General features: G+C 35.0%; 1 protein-coding gene across 2 annotated transcripts in view; it reads left to right on the forward strand.

Moving 5' to 3' along the window:
* ipo13b (importin 13b) overlaps positions 1-12,863 on the forward strand; it is a 37,518-nt gene that overhangs the window by 14,214 nt on the left and 10,441 nt on the right. For both annotated transcript variants that reach the window (XR_003294642.1, XM_026290559.1), the window contains exons 4-11: positions 4,443-4,583; positions 5,725-5,866; positions 6,842-7,008; positions 7,338-7,458; positions 8,846-8,993; positions 9,181-9,362; positions 9,448-9,474; positions 10,794-10,928. Coding sequence is in view for 1 of the 2 variants with exons in the window: in XM_026290559.1 (XP_026146344.1) it covers positions 4,443-4,583; positions 5,725-5,866; positions 6,842-7,008; positions 7,338-7,458; positions 8,846-8,993; positions 9,181-9,362; positions 9,448-9,474; positions 10,794-10,928 (1,063 nt within the window). In the remaining variant the exon portion in view is untranslated. The remainder of the gene's footprint in view (positions 1-4,442; positions 4,584-5,724; positions 5,867-6,841; positions 7,009-7,337; positions 7,459-8,845; positions 8,994-9,180; positions 9,363-9,447; positions 9,475-10,793; positions 10,929-12,863) is intronic.

Raw genomic sequence — 12,863 nt, forward strand, 5'->3', positions numbered from 1 at the left:
TCGGGTGGGGGCTGCCATCTTTTAGCAGAACTTCACTTGCGTTAGCATTCCCACTGACTCCCATTCATTTTGGCGTCATTTTGACAGCGAATAACTTTACATCTGAGGCGTTTAAAGACTCTGTTTGTCCATTATTTATTTCTAAAGATACACGACAATATATAAAGGGCTCCATTACCTTCTATGTTACATTATGGCCCCGTATAAACAGTTTTTGTAAAAAATAGGCTAACGATTGCGTCATAACCACTCGGCTCTCTGTCGCATTACCGTACATACAGGAGGAGAAGCTCATAGGCAATTAACTTAATATGGCGTACTGGCGTTACATTTTAAAATACTATACAAAATAATTAATCAGAATACTTACTCCTGCTCACTCACGCCAAAGAACTCCCCGCTCAAGCTCGCCGTCTCTGCAAGATTAACCATGGCAGTTTGCACGCACAGCCACTTAGAAGATTTACATCTGGCAGACAGGTTGCTGACGTCGTCAAGCTTCGTTTGAGTCTGCGCATCAGAAACGGAAGTGCTAAAAAAGTTCCAATGGGGTCGCTGTGTCCATTTCTTTTACTGTCTATGTGCGGAAGCCATATAGCTCGCGCACCAGCATCAGTTGAATGCTCGGTTATTTTTGTCATTGATTTGCCGTCATACAACATGGGGGCGTGGCAGCATCGACGATTCCATTTTTTAATTCGAAGTTTGAGACTGTGACTTAATTTCGATCGATTTCGATTTAAAATCGAAATCGTGACACCCCTATTGTATTGTCCATCTTAGATGTTTTCATCCCAGTGCATCCTGTGATTGTTTCACCTGTGAAGGATGCATGCGAGACTACATTATAATTTGGACTGAGTCTAGTATCTCTGAAAGCAACATAAGGTTGCTGCCTGCTGTTAGGAACAGCCTTCACATTGTTGTTGCCTGCGATGCTTTCAGATTCTGCCAACTCACTGGGTTTTGGAACAGATCTTGTGTTTACATACTGTAGTACATCAGTATCTTATTTCAAGAAAAGAGTGAGAAAAATCGTGTTTTCCATGATATGACACCCTTAAAATTCTTCTGTGTGGTTAAGTGTGCTTTTGGCAGCAGCTCTCCGATTCAGCACTGCAAAATAATAAATAAGAAATGAAACCTACCGAACTGTGAAACATCTCCCTGGTATGTCATACAGATTCCTTTATAATTTATCATTATCGTATTACATCACAATCTCTGAAATATCATCTCATTTTGTACTCTCTGAAAGGGAATGAGCTTTTGATCTTGTTTTATTGTGATAGTAAACAAATGAATTTATTATTATGATCACGTTGATATAGGTTTGTTGATTATTAGTTGGATGGATGGATGGATGGATGGATAGATCGATAGATAGATAGATAGATATGTGATCAATGTGTGATAGATAGATAGATAGATATGTGTGAACGATAGATAGATAGATAGATCGATGTGTGATAGATTGATGTGTGATAGATAGATCTGTGTGATAGATAGATAGATAGATAGATAGATAGATCGATGTGTGTTAGATCGATGTGTGATAGATCGATGTGTGATAGATTGATGTGTGATAGATAGATCGATGTGTGATAGATAGATAGATAGATAGATAGATAGATAGATAGATAGATCGATGTGTGTTAGATCGATGTGTGATAGATAGATAGATAGATAGATAGATAGATAGATAGATAGATAGATAGATAGATAGATAGATAGATAGAGATCGATCAATCGATCGATCGATCGATGTGTGATGGATGAATAGATAAATAGATAGATAGATAGATAGATTTGTGATGAAGGATAGATAGATAGATAGATAGATAGATAGATAGACGTGTGATGGATGAATAGATAAATAGATAGATAGATAGATAGATAGATAGACGTGTGATGGATGGATGGATGAATAGATAGATAGATAGATAGATTTGTGATGAAGGATAGATAGATAGATAGATAGATAGATAGATAGATAGATATGTGATGGATGGATAGATAGATAGATAGATAGATGTGTGATGGATGGATGGATGGATGAATAGATAGATAGATAGATAGATAGATAGATAGATAGATAGATAGATAGATAGATAGATTTGTGATGAAGGATAGATAGATAGATAGATAGTAGGGATGCACGATATTGGATTTTGGCCGATATTCGATATGCCGATATTTTCTAAATAATTTTGGCCGATACCGATATCGATATATATACAAATATATACTGATAAATTTAAACTTTAATTTTACTGAAGAGAAATCCATGTATCTCTTCTGTACTGATTCTACCATAAATTTATTATTTTACAAATGTAGACAGACATTCACATCTGAAAAACAGGTCAATTAATTCACTTGGAGAATATCGGTTTGGCTCATCGGCAGAAATATTCATATCGGCCGATACCGATAATGGTCATTTTAAGCTTTTATCGGCCGATACCGATGTTGTGCCGATATTATCGTGCATCCCTAATAGATAGATAGATAGATAGATAGATAGATAGATAGATAGATGTGTGATGGATAGATAGATAGATAGATGTGTGATGGATGGATGGATGGATGGATGAATAGATAGATAGATAGATAGATAGATAGATAGATAGATAGATAGATAGATAGATAGATAGATTTGTGATGAAGGATAGATAGATAGATGTGGGATGGATGGATGGATGAATAGATAGATAGATAGATAGATAGATTTGTGATGAAGGATAGATAGATAGATAGATGTGGGATGGATGGATGGATGGATGGATGTGTGATCAATGTGAGATAGATAGATAGATAGATAGATAGATAGATAGATAGATAGATAGATATATTTGTGATGAAGGATAGATAGATAGATAGATGTGGGATGGATGGATGGATGGATGTGTGATCAATGTGAGATAGATAGATAGATAGATAGATAGATAGATAGATAGATAGATAGATAGATAGATCGTTCTTTTATAGTAGTTTTATTTATTGTTTGCTACAAATGAAATTAAACTGATTTGAGTCAAATGTGTTTAAAAACAACACTGTTAAAAGCCTGAGTAAAGCCTAATGGAGGAGTATTTAAGGGTGTAACAGTGGAGATTTTGCTCTTTGTGGTTATATGAAGCACTCGGATGTGTCTGTCGAGTGCTGAGCCTCAGACAAGCCCCTGATGAGCCTGTAATGAGCTGCCGTTCATACTTTTTCTTTGTCCGTTGCTCGTTAACATTTCCACTCGTGTGTCCTTCCTGCTGTTGACACCAAAACGAGGATGAGACGACAGAGAGAGAGAGAGAGCTTGAGGACAGATTGTTCCAGAAACGCTGAGGTGGCAGCAGGAGTGAGGAACATGACAGAAGTTGATGTGGGAATGAGGTAACAGCTGTAGACAAATGAAGGCAAGAGAGATGATTTCAAGAGAAGAGAAACCATACATTGTGCAGTTTAGAGCTAATGTTGTGTGATGTGTTTTTGTCATTAAGGGAACGTGTGAAGTAAATTAGCCAAGCAAGTTGAAAACCACTAGATCACGTGAAATCAGTGCACGGGTAAACCTTCCCTTTAAGAGTGTGTTTTATCAAGGGCACTGATTAGATTAAAGGAAGAGTTCACCTAAAATTAACATTTTTTGATAATGTACGCACACTCAAGGCCAACAAGATATAGATGAGTTGGTTTCTTCATCAGAACAGATTTGGAGAAATGTAGCATCACATCACTTCCAAGCAGCTGATAAAAACATCACATAAACCACAAGTAGTCCACACCACTGAAGTACATTAATTAATGTCATGCGAAGCCAAAATCTGTGTTTTGTAAGAAAAAGATAAATTGACCATTTACACTCTAAATAAAAATTCCTGGTCCTATTGTTAATGATTCGTTACATCTTATTTTACAGGAATTTTTTTATAAAAAAATTTAATCCACCTCTGAAATGGCTTTCATTTTCAGCTGATATCACCTGTGCTAGCAACTTTTCACCCTCTTTTTCCACCATATTTTTCTTGACATCTACATTATGCATTTGGCCGACACTTTTATCCAAAACAAATTGCAGTGCGTTCAAACTATGCTTATCACACATAGAGCACGGCAGTGATGACAGATTTTCGAAGGCCATCTTGGAAGTTAGAATCACTCTGGTTCCCCTCGTCAACAGTTTTTCTATTAGCTTTTGGATAATTTCAGAAAATAAGTCTGTGACCAACAAGCCTTTGTTCATCATGATCATCTTCACAACTTCTATGAATTTTGTAGCCGAGATACAGTCGCCAGAAGTAAAGCTAAGTTTGGGGTTTAAACAGTCTTGAATGTCACCGCAATTAATCTTCACCATTAATCTTTCACATTCCTAAAGCTTAATGTGTTGCTAATGCCAATGTTGTTTAGTGTTGAGTCCTGAAGGTTGTGTCTGTGTGTTTCAGGTATGTGAACACTCTCCTGAAGTTGGTGCCGCAGGTGTTGCAGCTACAGGATCAGTTACGAGATGCCGTACAGAATGGAGACATGGAAACATCACATGGCATCTGTCGAATCGCTGTCTCTCTGGGAGAGAATCATTCAAGGTACAAACACTGATTTCACTGGACTCTGTGTGAGATGTGTGCATGCATGAGTGTCTGGAGGGATGCTGTTGAAGTAATTATGGCGAGATCTTCACTTTGAAAGCTTCTGGTCTCTGTGGATGTTCTCTTGCTGAGTGAGCAGATGATACTCGGCTCAGGGTTATATCTAAGGCACTGTCCCAGTAGCCGACTCAGATTTGATTTTGGTCAGGCATGTTACACCTACATGCAGTTTTCTGCTCAAATCTCACTCCATTTTTCAGTGTCACACTCTCAAACTAAGAGTGGAGGTGGGTGTCAGACTAAATGACAATTCCTGATGTTTCTCTCCGATTCCCTGTCATGTGACACTGAAAGAGATGCACCACATTTGACGTCAACAACAAAAGATAAAGGAGGGATTTTCATTATGTCATTATGACCAATTTAATGCATCTTTCCTGAATAAAAGTATTCATTAAAAAAATAAAATAAAAAAACTTACAGACCCCAAATGTATAATTTATATATTTTTTTAACAACAGTTTTATTTTCAAAGATTGTCATAGAGGTCAAGACAACAGTTACATTTTTCATTATAACTGAATAAAAAAATTAAATACAAATAAATAAATTATATATTGTAAAACAATTTTATTAAATTTAATTTTTTATTTTATATATTATATTATATATAAATATATATATATATATATATATATATATATATATATATATATATATATATATATATATATATATAATTAATAATAATAATACTGTAATGAACTCAACAATAACTCAATGTCCTTTAATTCCCAGATATATAATATTGGCTGTCAATCAGTTTTTCATTCATTCATGCATTAATTTTTATATATTTATTTATTTTTGGTTGTTAATAAATCAATTGTGCTCAACCATTTTCTCCTTTGCATTTCTCCTCTTGACTAGTTTGCTTCCTAGTTTAGTTGTCAACTAAACCTGGCCTTATAAGTATTGTTGGCTTCTTGCTTTTGTTCCTCACTTTGGATAAATGCATCTACTAAATGCTTAAATTGAAATGGTGTCAATATATTGTGTGTCCCTAGTGACAGATATGATGTAGTGCTGGTGATTGTGATCCTGTGTGATGAAGGTCTGTTCTGCTCTTCTCCATCAGAGCTCTGTTGGAGCAGGTGGAGCACTGGCAGAGTTTTCTGGCTCTGGTGAATATGATCATGTTCTGCACAGGCATCCCTGGTCACTACCCCGTCAACGAGACCACCAGCTCTCTCACGCTCACCTTCTGGTACACACTACAGGTGAGCAGCTGACATCTTAACACACACAAAGCGCTGTGTTATGTGTAGGACAGTTTTAGCATCAGTAAACACGCTGACTGATCTTCTGAAAGGTCTGTATTGTGTGTGGAGGTTTGTGTGTTTATCTCCAGCAGTGATGAAGAGTCTCTGTTAGAGACATTGAGCTGTATCTGAATATACATACACCTGTGCTGTGTGTTTGCTGCAGTGTGTGTCACGTGTTGAATATTCAGGAATGTCCTTTGCTTGTGTCCTTGTGCGTGCTTCCAGTCTGCATTAGCTGAATATTTAATGTGTATGTTCATTTATGTATTTATTTATTTATTTTTTGCCGCTGTACGGAATAGAAAGAATCTATTGGGTTATGGACACTTATATAGTAGTAGTCATTTTCATAATTTGTATTTTTTTTTTCATATGTTGTTTTTCTATTAAGAAATAAAGTATTAGCAATACATTTTTTAAGAAAAACCTACCACTATCCACAAATAAATACAATAAGATACAAACCTTAAATGAACTCTGCTTTGTTTTTCATGTCGGAATGACAGTAATATTCTGGTACAGAAATACCAAAGGAACTGGATTATCTATTCAACTTTAAAATAACTCTGGTTTGCTCTGCTTTAATGTATAAATAAACACTGATGACAGACAGCAGCAGGTTTATTTCGGTCGCTGTCCCTTTAAGACCTCATGCACGGATCTAAAAAATACAAATTATGAAAATGACTCCAACAATATCGTTTCTCTGTGCATTTTATCGTTATAGCTGTGGTGTGGACTGTGCTTTTCTTTAATATTAGGAACGATTTTTAGATCTATGTCTTTGTGGTTATCTTTATAGTTGTCATTCTCGGTGCGAACGGGGCTTAACACAGGGTTTATTTTGTGATACTGACCCAGTGCCTGTATTCTCTCTTACTTCAGCAGTAGTGTAGTGTGTATTTGTTGATGTTCGTCCGTGTGTTTCAGGATGACATCATGTCGTTTGAGGCAGAGAAGCAGGCCGTCTATCTGCAGGTCTACAGGCCTGTGTACTTCCAGCTCGTAGACGTTCTTCTGCACAAAGCGCAGTTCCCCACGGATGAGGAGTATGCATCCTGGTCATCAGACGAGAAGGAGCAGTTCAGGATCTACAGGTCAGTGTGTGTGTGTGTGTGTGTGTGTGTGATTCACATTCTCATGGGCCTGTTGGAACATTTTCTACTACACTCAGCAATTTCATGCTGGATTTGTTGAAGTGGCACAGCAGACAAAGCTCCTGTTCTTGTTATTAATGAGCAAAATTAAATATTGAAATATTATATTTTAAATAGAAAGTCAAATGATATATGTATTTAATATTAAAGTATTTAATATATAATACACTGTTAATAAATATTTATTAATTATGTGTTGTGGTGATCCATCATCTTTAATAAAAAACTAATACAAAGGGTTCATTCTACTTCCTGTTTGGCTCTTTTAGGGTGGATATATCTGACACACTGATGTACGTCTACGAGATGCTGGGAGCTGAATTACTCAGTAACCTGTATGACAAACTGGGACGACTCCTCACCAATACAGAGCCAACAACAACATGGCAGGTCAGAGAACAGTGGATTTAGTCTACAGTTATCATTGGTTTTGCTGGGTCATTAAACATTTGAAGCAAAAGGGCAAACTTTTGAAGCTAAGGCTGCATGATTGCTAAAACCGAAATCACAATAATGGCTTGGTGCTATTATCAAGTCTCAAAGGTTTTCATTAAATCATTTCATAGTGAAGGGGTGGCACTGTATTCATCTACATGAGAGCAGCTCATGATCTGGTGTTTTCAGCATCTCAGAACAACTCAGAAAAGGCTCTTCCACACAAAATCATCTCTGCTTCTGCCATGATTTTGTGTCGTCTTTTTGTATTATTTTGAAAAAGCCGCATGCACCAAAAATCTTCTCAAACACTTAAACAGAGATCAGCATAAGAGAGCTTTAATTGCTTCCTGCAGTCTTTAGGCAAAAATAAAGGCTTGCTGGTTAAATGTTTGAAAATGAAGAATTTATAGATTATTAATTAATTCAGATTATTTATATTTAATATGAATATTTATATATTCAAAATATATTAATTTATATAATTATTTAAAAATATATTATTAAATATATTATTAAATCTGTTAATTCATTAATACTGTAATAGATTATTAAAATATTATTCCGAATAGTTGTACTGATAAATAATATATTTATTTTACTATGTTCTTAAATACTTGTTTGCGTAATATTACTGTGAAATATACATAATTCAAATTATTTTACAGTTACATTGATGTAATCACAAAATTGTATATAATTACATAAAATCTCCAAATTGTGGAGAACTGAAAACAAACTGCAAAAATTATAATTCTATGTACTAATTATATAAATTAATATATGTCACCCTGGAGCACCAAACCAGTCTCAAGTCACTGGGGAATATTTTTAGCAATAGCCCAAAAAAAATTGCATGGGTAAAAATTATTGATTTTTCTTTTATGCCAAAAATCAGTAGGATATTAAGTAAAGATCATGTTCCATGAAGATATTTTGCCATTTTTGATTAGTAATATGCATTGCTAAGAATTCATTTGGACAACTTCAAAGGTAATTTTCTCAGTATTAAGATTTTTTTTGCACCCTCAGATTCCAGATTTTCAAAAAGTTGTATTGTCCAATCCTAACAAACCATACATCAATGGAAAGCTTATTTATTAAGCTTTCAGATGATGTTTACAAAAAATTTCGAAAAATTGACACTTAAGATTGGTTTTGTGGTCCAAGGTCACATATTTGAAATGAATTGAATTTGAATAATAATATAAATGTAAAAATTCTATATAAATTATATGTTGCATTTTCAAATGTTTTTCAGGAAAAAAATGCTGTTAGATTTTTTTCAACCAAATCCTGTGCCTTTTAACAGGATTTGGTGCAATTGTTTTTTTTATTCCAGCATACAGAAGCGCTGTTGTACGGATTCCAGTCCATCGCCGAAACGATAGATGTGAACTATTCTGATGTCATCCCAGGACTCATCGGTCTCATTCCTAGAATCAACATAAACAACGTCCAGCTGGCCGACACGGTCATGTTCACCATCGGTGTGTGCTCAAATATCATTAAAAACACTCATTTCTATGTGTTGTTAAATTGTCGTTTATCATCTCAAGCAGTTTGGGCTGTTTTCATGCGTTTGAGTCCAGGCCAGACAATTACAAAATTACTTTCCCACACAGATACCCAGCTTTGTGTTCCAGCCAGATATTTACCCATTACGTCTCTCTGTAGGAGCGTTGGCAGAGTGGTTGGCGGATCATCCGGTGATGTTGAGCAGCGTTCTGCCGCTGGTTTTGCAGGCGTTGGGCAATCCAGACCTGTCTGTTTCCAGCGTCTCCACACTAAAGAAGATCTGCAGAGAGTGCAAATACGACCTGCCCCCATATGCCAACAATATAGTCGCTGTTTCACAGGTATTACATGCACTAATGATGATACTCAGAAATTTATACAGTTTTTCCATTTATGAAGGTTTGTCTTTTTCCATTTTTTTTCCAGGAAGTACTTATTAAACAGATCCATAAGGTGAGTTTGTGTTAGGAATAAACCTTTTTTTTCCTCAAAGGAAATTTTATAAAGCTATATTTGGTGGTAATTTAGTTCATTAAATCGTTTAGATTTAAGTCACTTTGCATAGTACATCTGATTAGGTGTTACACACACACACACACACACACACACTTTTCCTTTGTTAAAATCTAAATGAAACAAAAATACAATCATATTTACTTTTGTAATACGTGTCCATGGTGTCATTATTTATTAGTGCACATCATTGCACAATTATTTTTATTATTTATATATATTATATATAAAAATATTTGTATTTTTTTTAATTCACCTCTGGACCTCATCTTTGTGATATAAAGTTTACACTTATGTAGTGAAATCGTATTGGTCTGAAATCGAGTCCATAAATTTAAGGTAATAACAAGTCTTAGATATCTTAAATATTATAAGGAAAGTCCGAATTATCATTTCAAGAGAGATCTCATATGATGAAAAGTGATGTGATGTTGAAAATGATGATGAAAAGACAGTCAGACTAATGTGATTATTATTTGCTAAAATTTCCACATTATGCATAAAATTTTTTTTTTCTGGATATTGGTAGTCAATAATAAGCTATATAAACCATAATAAATGGTTTCCTTTTTACAGGAAGGAAAGACTAAGAACATGATTTAATATAGAGATTTTACCAGTATCAGCACAATGTTTATTGCTGCTTTTTAAACACATTATCTTTGGATTATCTGCTAAATCCAATATATTACAATATATACCAAATTTACAGATGTACGGTGTAAACTGAAGTGTAAAACACATTGTTACACGTTTACTGGTGTATGAACATACAGTATTAATTTTTTGTGTTAAGTCATAGAAAGGGCTTTTAATGTGATTTTTTTAATTCTACAGATAGCTGTGCATAATTATTTATTCTGCTGTGATTTTTGCAACCCGATCTCACAGCAATTCGTACTTTTTTCACGAGGTGGCTTATTCGTACGAATTCGTACGACCACACACGTACAAATTCATACGATTTTTGACAAATCGTACGTATTTTACGAGTTGCACAATTCGTATTAATTTGTACGAATGACCTACACCTAACCCCGCCCCTAAACCTAACCGTCACTGGGGTTTAGACAAATCGTACAAAATTGAGGTCGTACAAATTCGTACGAATTGGTCGTGAGATAGCGTTGGATTTTTGTCACTTTGCATGGCTTTTTTGCTTTCATTGAGAGCATTACTTGAAGCTGGACATGCATCTGGTCTAGTTATGACCCTGTTAAATCTGTTCGTCTTTTCAATCTCTCTCTCTTTCTCTCTAGACGAGTCAGTGCATGTGGTTGATGCAGGCTCTGGGCTTTCTGTTGTCCGCTCTGCCGGTGGAGGAGATCTTGAGGAACCTTCACTCTCTGATCACCCCGTACATCCAACAACTGGAGAAACTAGCAGGGGAGACGGTGAGACATTAAACCTCTCAGGCCTGTAGGTTTGTTTGTCCGTGTGTTGGTTTGGCCCGGTTGTGTGTGAACAGACCCTGCATCTGCGTGAGCGTGTCAGAGGAGGGAACATTTCTCAGCGGGAACAGATTGGCATTACTCTAGGCGCTGGAAGAGTTAACCATAGGAGAGGTCGGCTTAATGTTACTGAGAGCCCTGTGTGGATTCATATTAAGTAACTGACATTTCAAGCACATATGGGCAGATATTTGATCTATTTTTGTTTCACAAATAGACATGGCAAAAAAAAGGCTAAAGCAGGATCAATGGAAAAACTGATAAAACAGCAGATTAGTGACCTGACACTGTTTTAAAATAGATAACATTAAAAACTGTACTCATTTGCTGTCAAAACATCCTTTTAAATACCATAAGTGCTGACATTATTTCTTTCGGTGTTCATACGTGCTAAAATTCCCCATGTTGTGTGTGTGCTAAATTGTCAAGAGCAAAATTCATCGTTAGTGACGCACTGAAATGTATTCAACTGAAAATATTTTGCCAAGAAAAAGTTGATTAGTGCTTTTCTGATCAGTCAGTGTTAGGGATCCACCGATCCTATACTCAGTATCTGTATCAGCTCCGATACTGCCGTTTTCTGGACAGATGAGACCGATCCAAATCTGATTTTCTGTTATTGTTGCAACAGTCAAATCGATGAAACTTTCTACAAGAGCTCAGTTTTGTTGATTCTGATCGCTTCCTTTGTCCTCATTTGTAAGTCTTTGGATAAAAGCATCTGCTAAATGTAAATCCTCTGTATTGAGCCTTTCGTTGTATAATACTTTAGCGCAATGAAAGATTATTAATAGCCTTTTTGTTCTGTTCTATTTATCATATGCTGCTCCCTCCATTACTGTGCTATGCATTTACAAGTCTATACATGTCTATTAATTTATATTATGCATTTATATATAAATATATTTATCAGTTCTGAAAAAATGGTATTGGTGCATCCCTAGTCAGTATATAAACAATGTTGATGAACTACAGTAGGAAAATATTAGCTGTGTGGATCATAGTGCTGGATTTACAGTATTAATTTGTCTATTTTTTGATCTTCATGTGATAAATCTGTGAACCTTTTACTCTGTGCTGTATTCAGTTAATGAACAGTACTCCACTAAACATTTATAGTGTGCATCCCATTGAGCAATCACAATAAGTTATGAATACGTATGAAACGTCTAAGCTTTCAAATTCTTTCCATTTTACTACAAAATTCCAACAAAAAAAACACTGTTTTGATGCTTTTAAATATGGTGTGACAGATCACTGTATCTGTCTCAGTTCAAGTTGCAAGTGAACCGATCATCTCTTCGTGTTTAATTCCTAGTTATAGCATAAAATAAACATGAATGAACATCAGGCATTTACCTCAGGAAAACCAGAAAATATGAATCTTTAGAGGAGCTTTTTGATAAATATATGCACTGTATTACATTTTACATTTTTACTTAATATGTTGTCTTCATTATTTAATAATATGTTTGAATAAATCTGTCATGAAAACAAGTTTTTAATAAAGACACCATTTAAATCATATTTGAAATAACAAAAATATTTCATTAAAAAGTTAGTATAAAACTGCTTTATGTGCATTTGCAATGTATGTACAACTCAGTTTATACGATACATATAATACAATACATTTTTATTTGATTTTGGTTTCATTGATTCAGTAAAACATTCATTTTAGTGCATACAAAAAATTTACATCTTCAGACATAATGGGAGAAATAAAATTATTTAATTAGTATTGCACGCCGCTGCATATCTATGGATCAAAATGTGCACCTGTACCGTTTATAAGCATTTACACTCTCATTTTTCATCTGGCTGAAATAAAAACGGGTAACTTGTATTGAAATTGTATCTAAAGACCAGAATGATACA

This window comes from Carassius auratus, chromosome 20, assembly GCF_003368295.1.
Source record: "Carassius auratus strain Wakin chromosome 20, ASM336829v1, whole genome shotgun sequence".
Classification (NCBI taxonomy): Eukaryota; Metazoa; Chordata; class Actinopteri; order Cypriniformes; family Cyprinidae; genus Carassius; species Carassius auratus.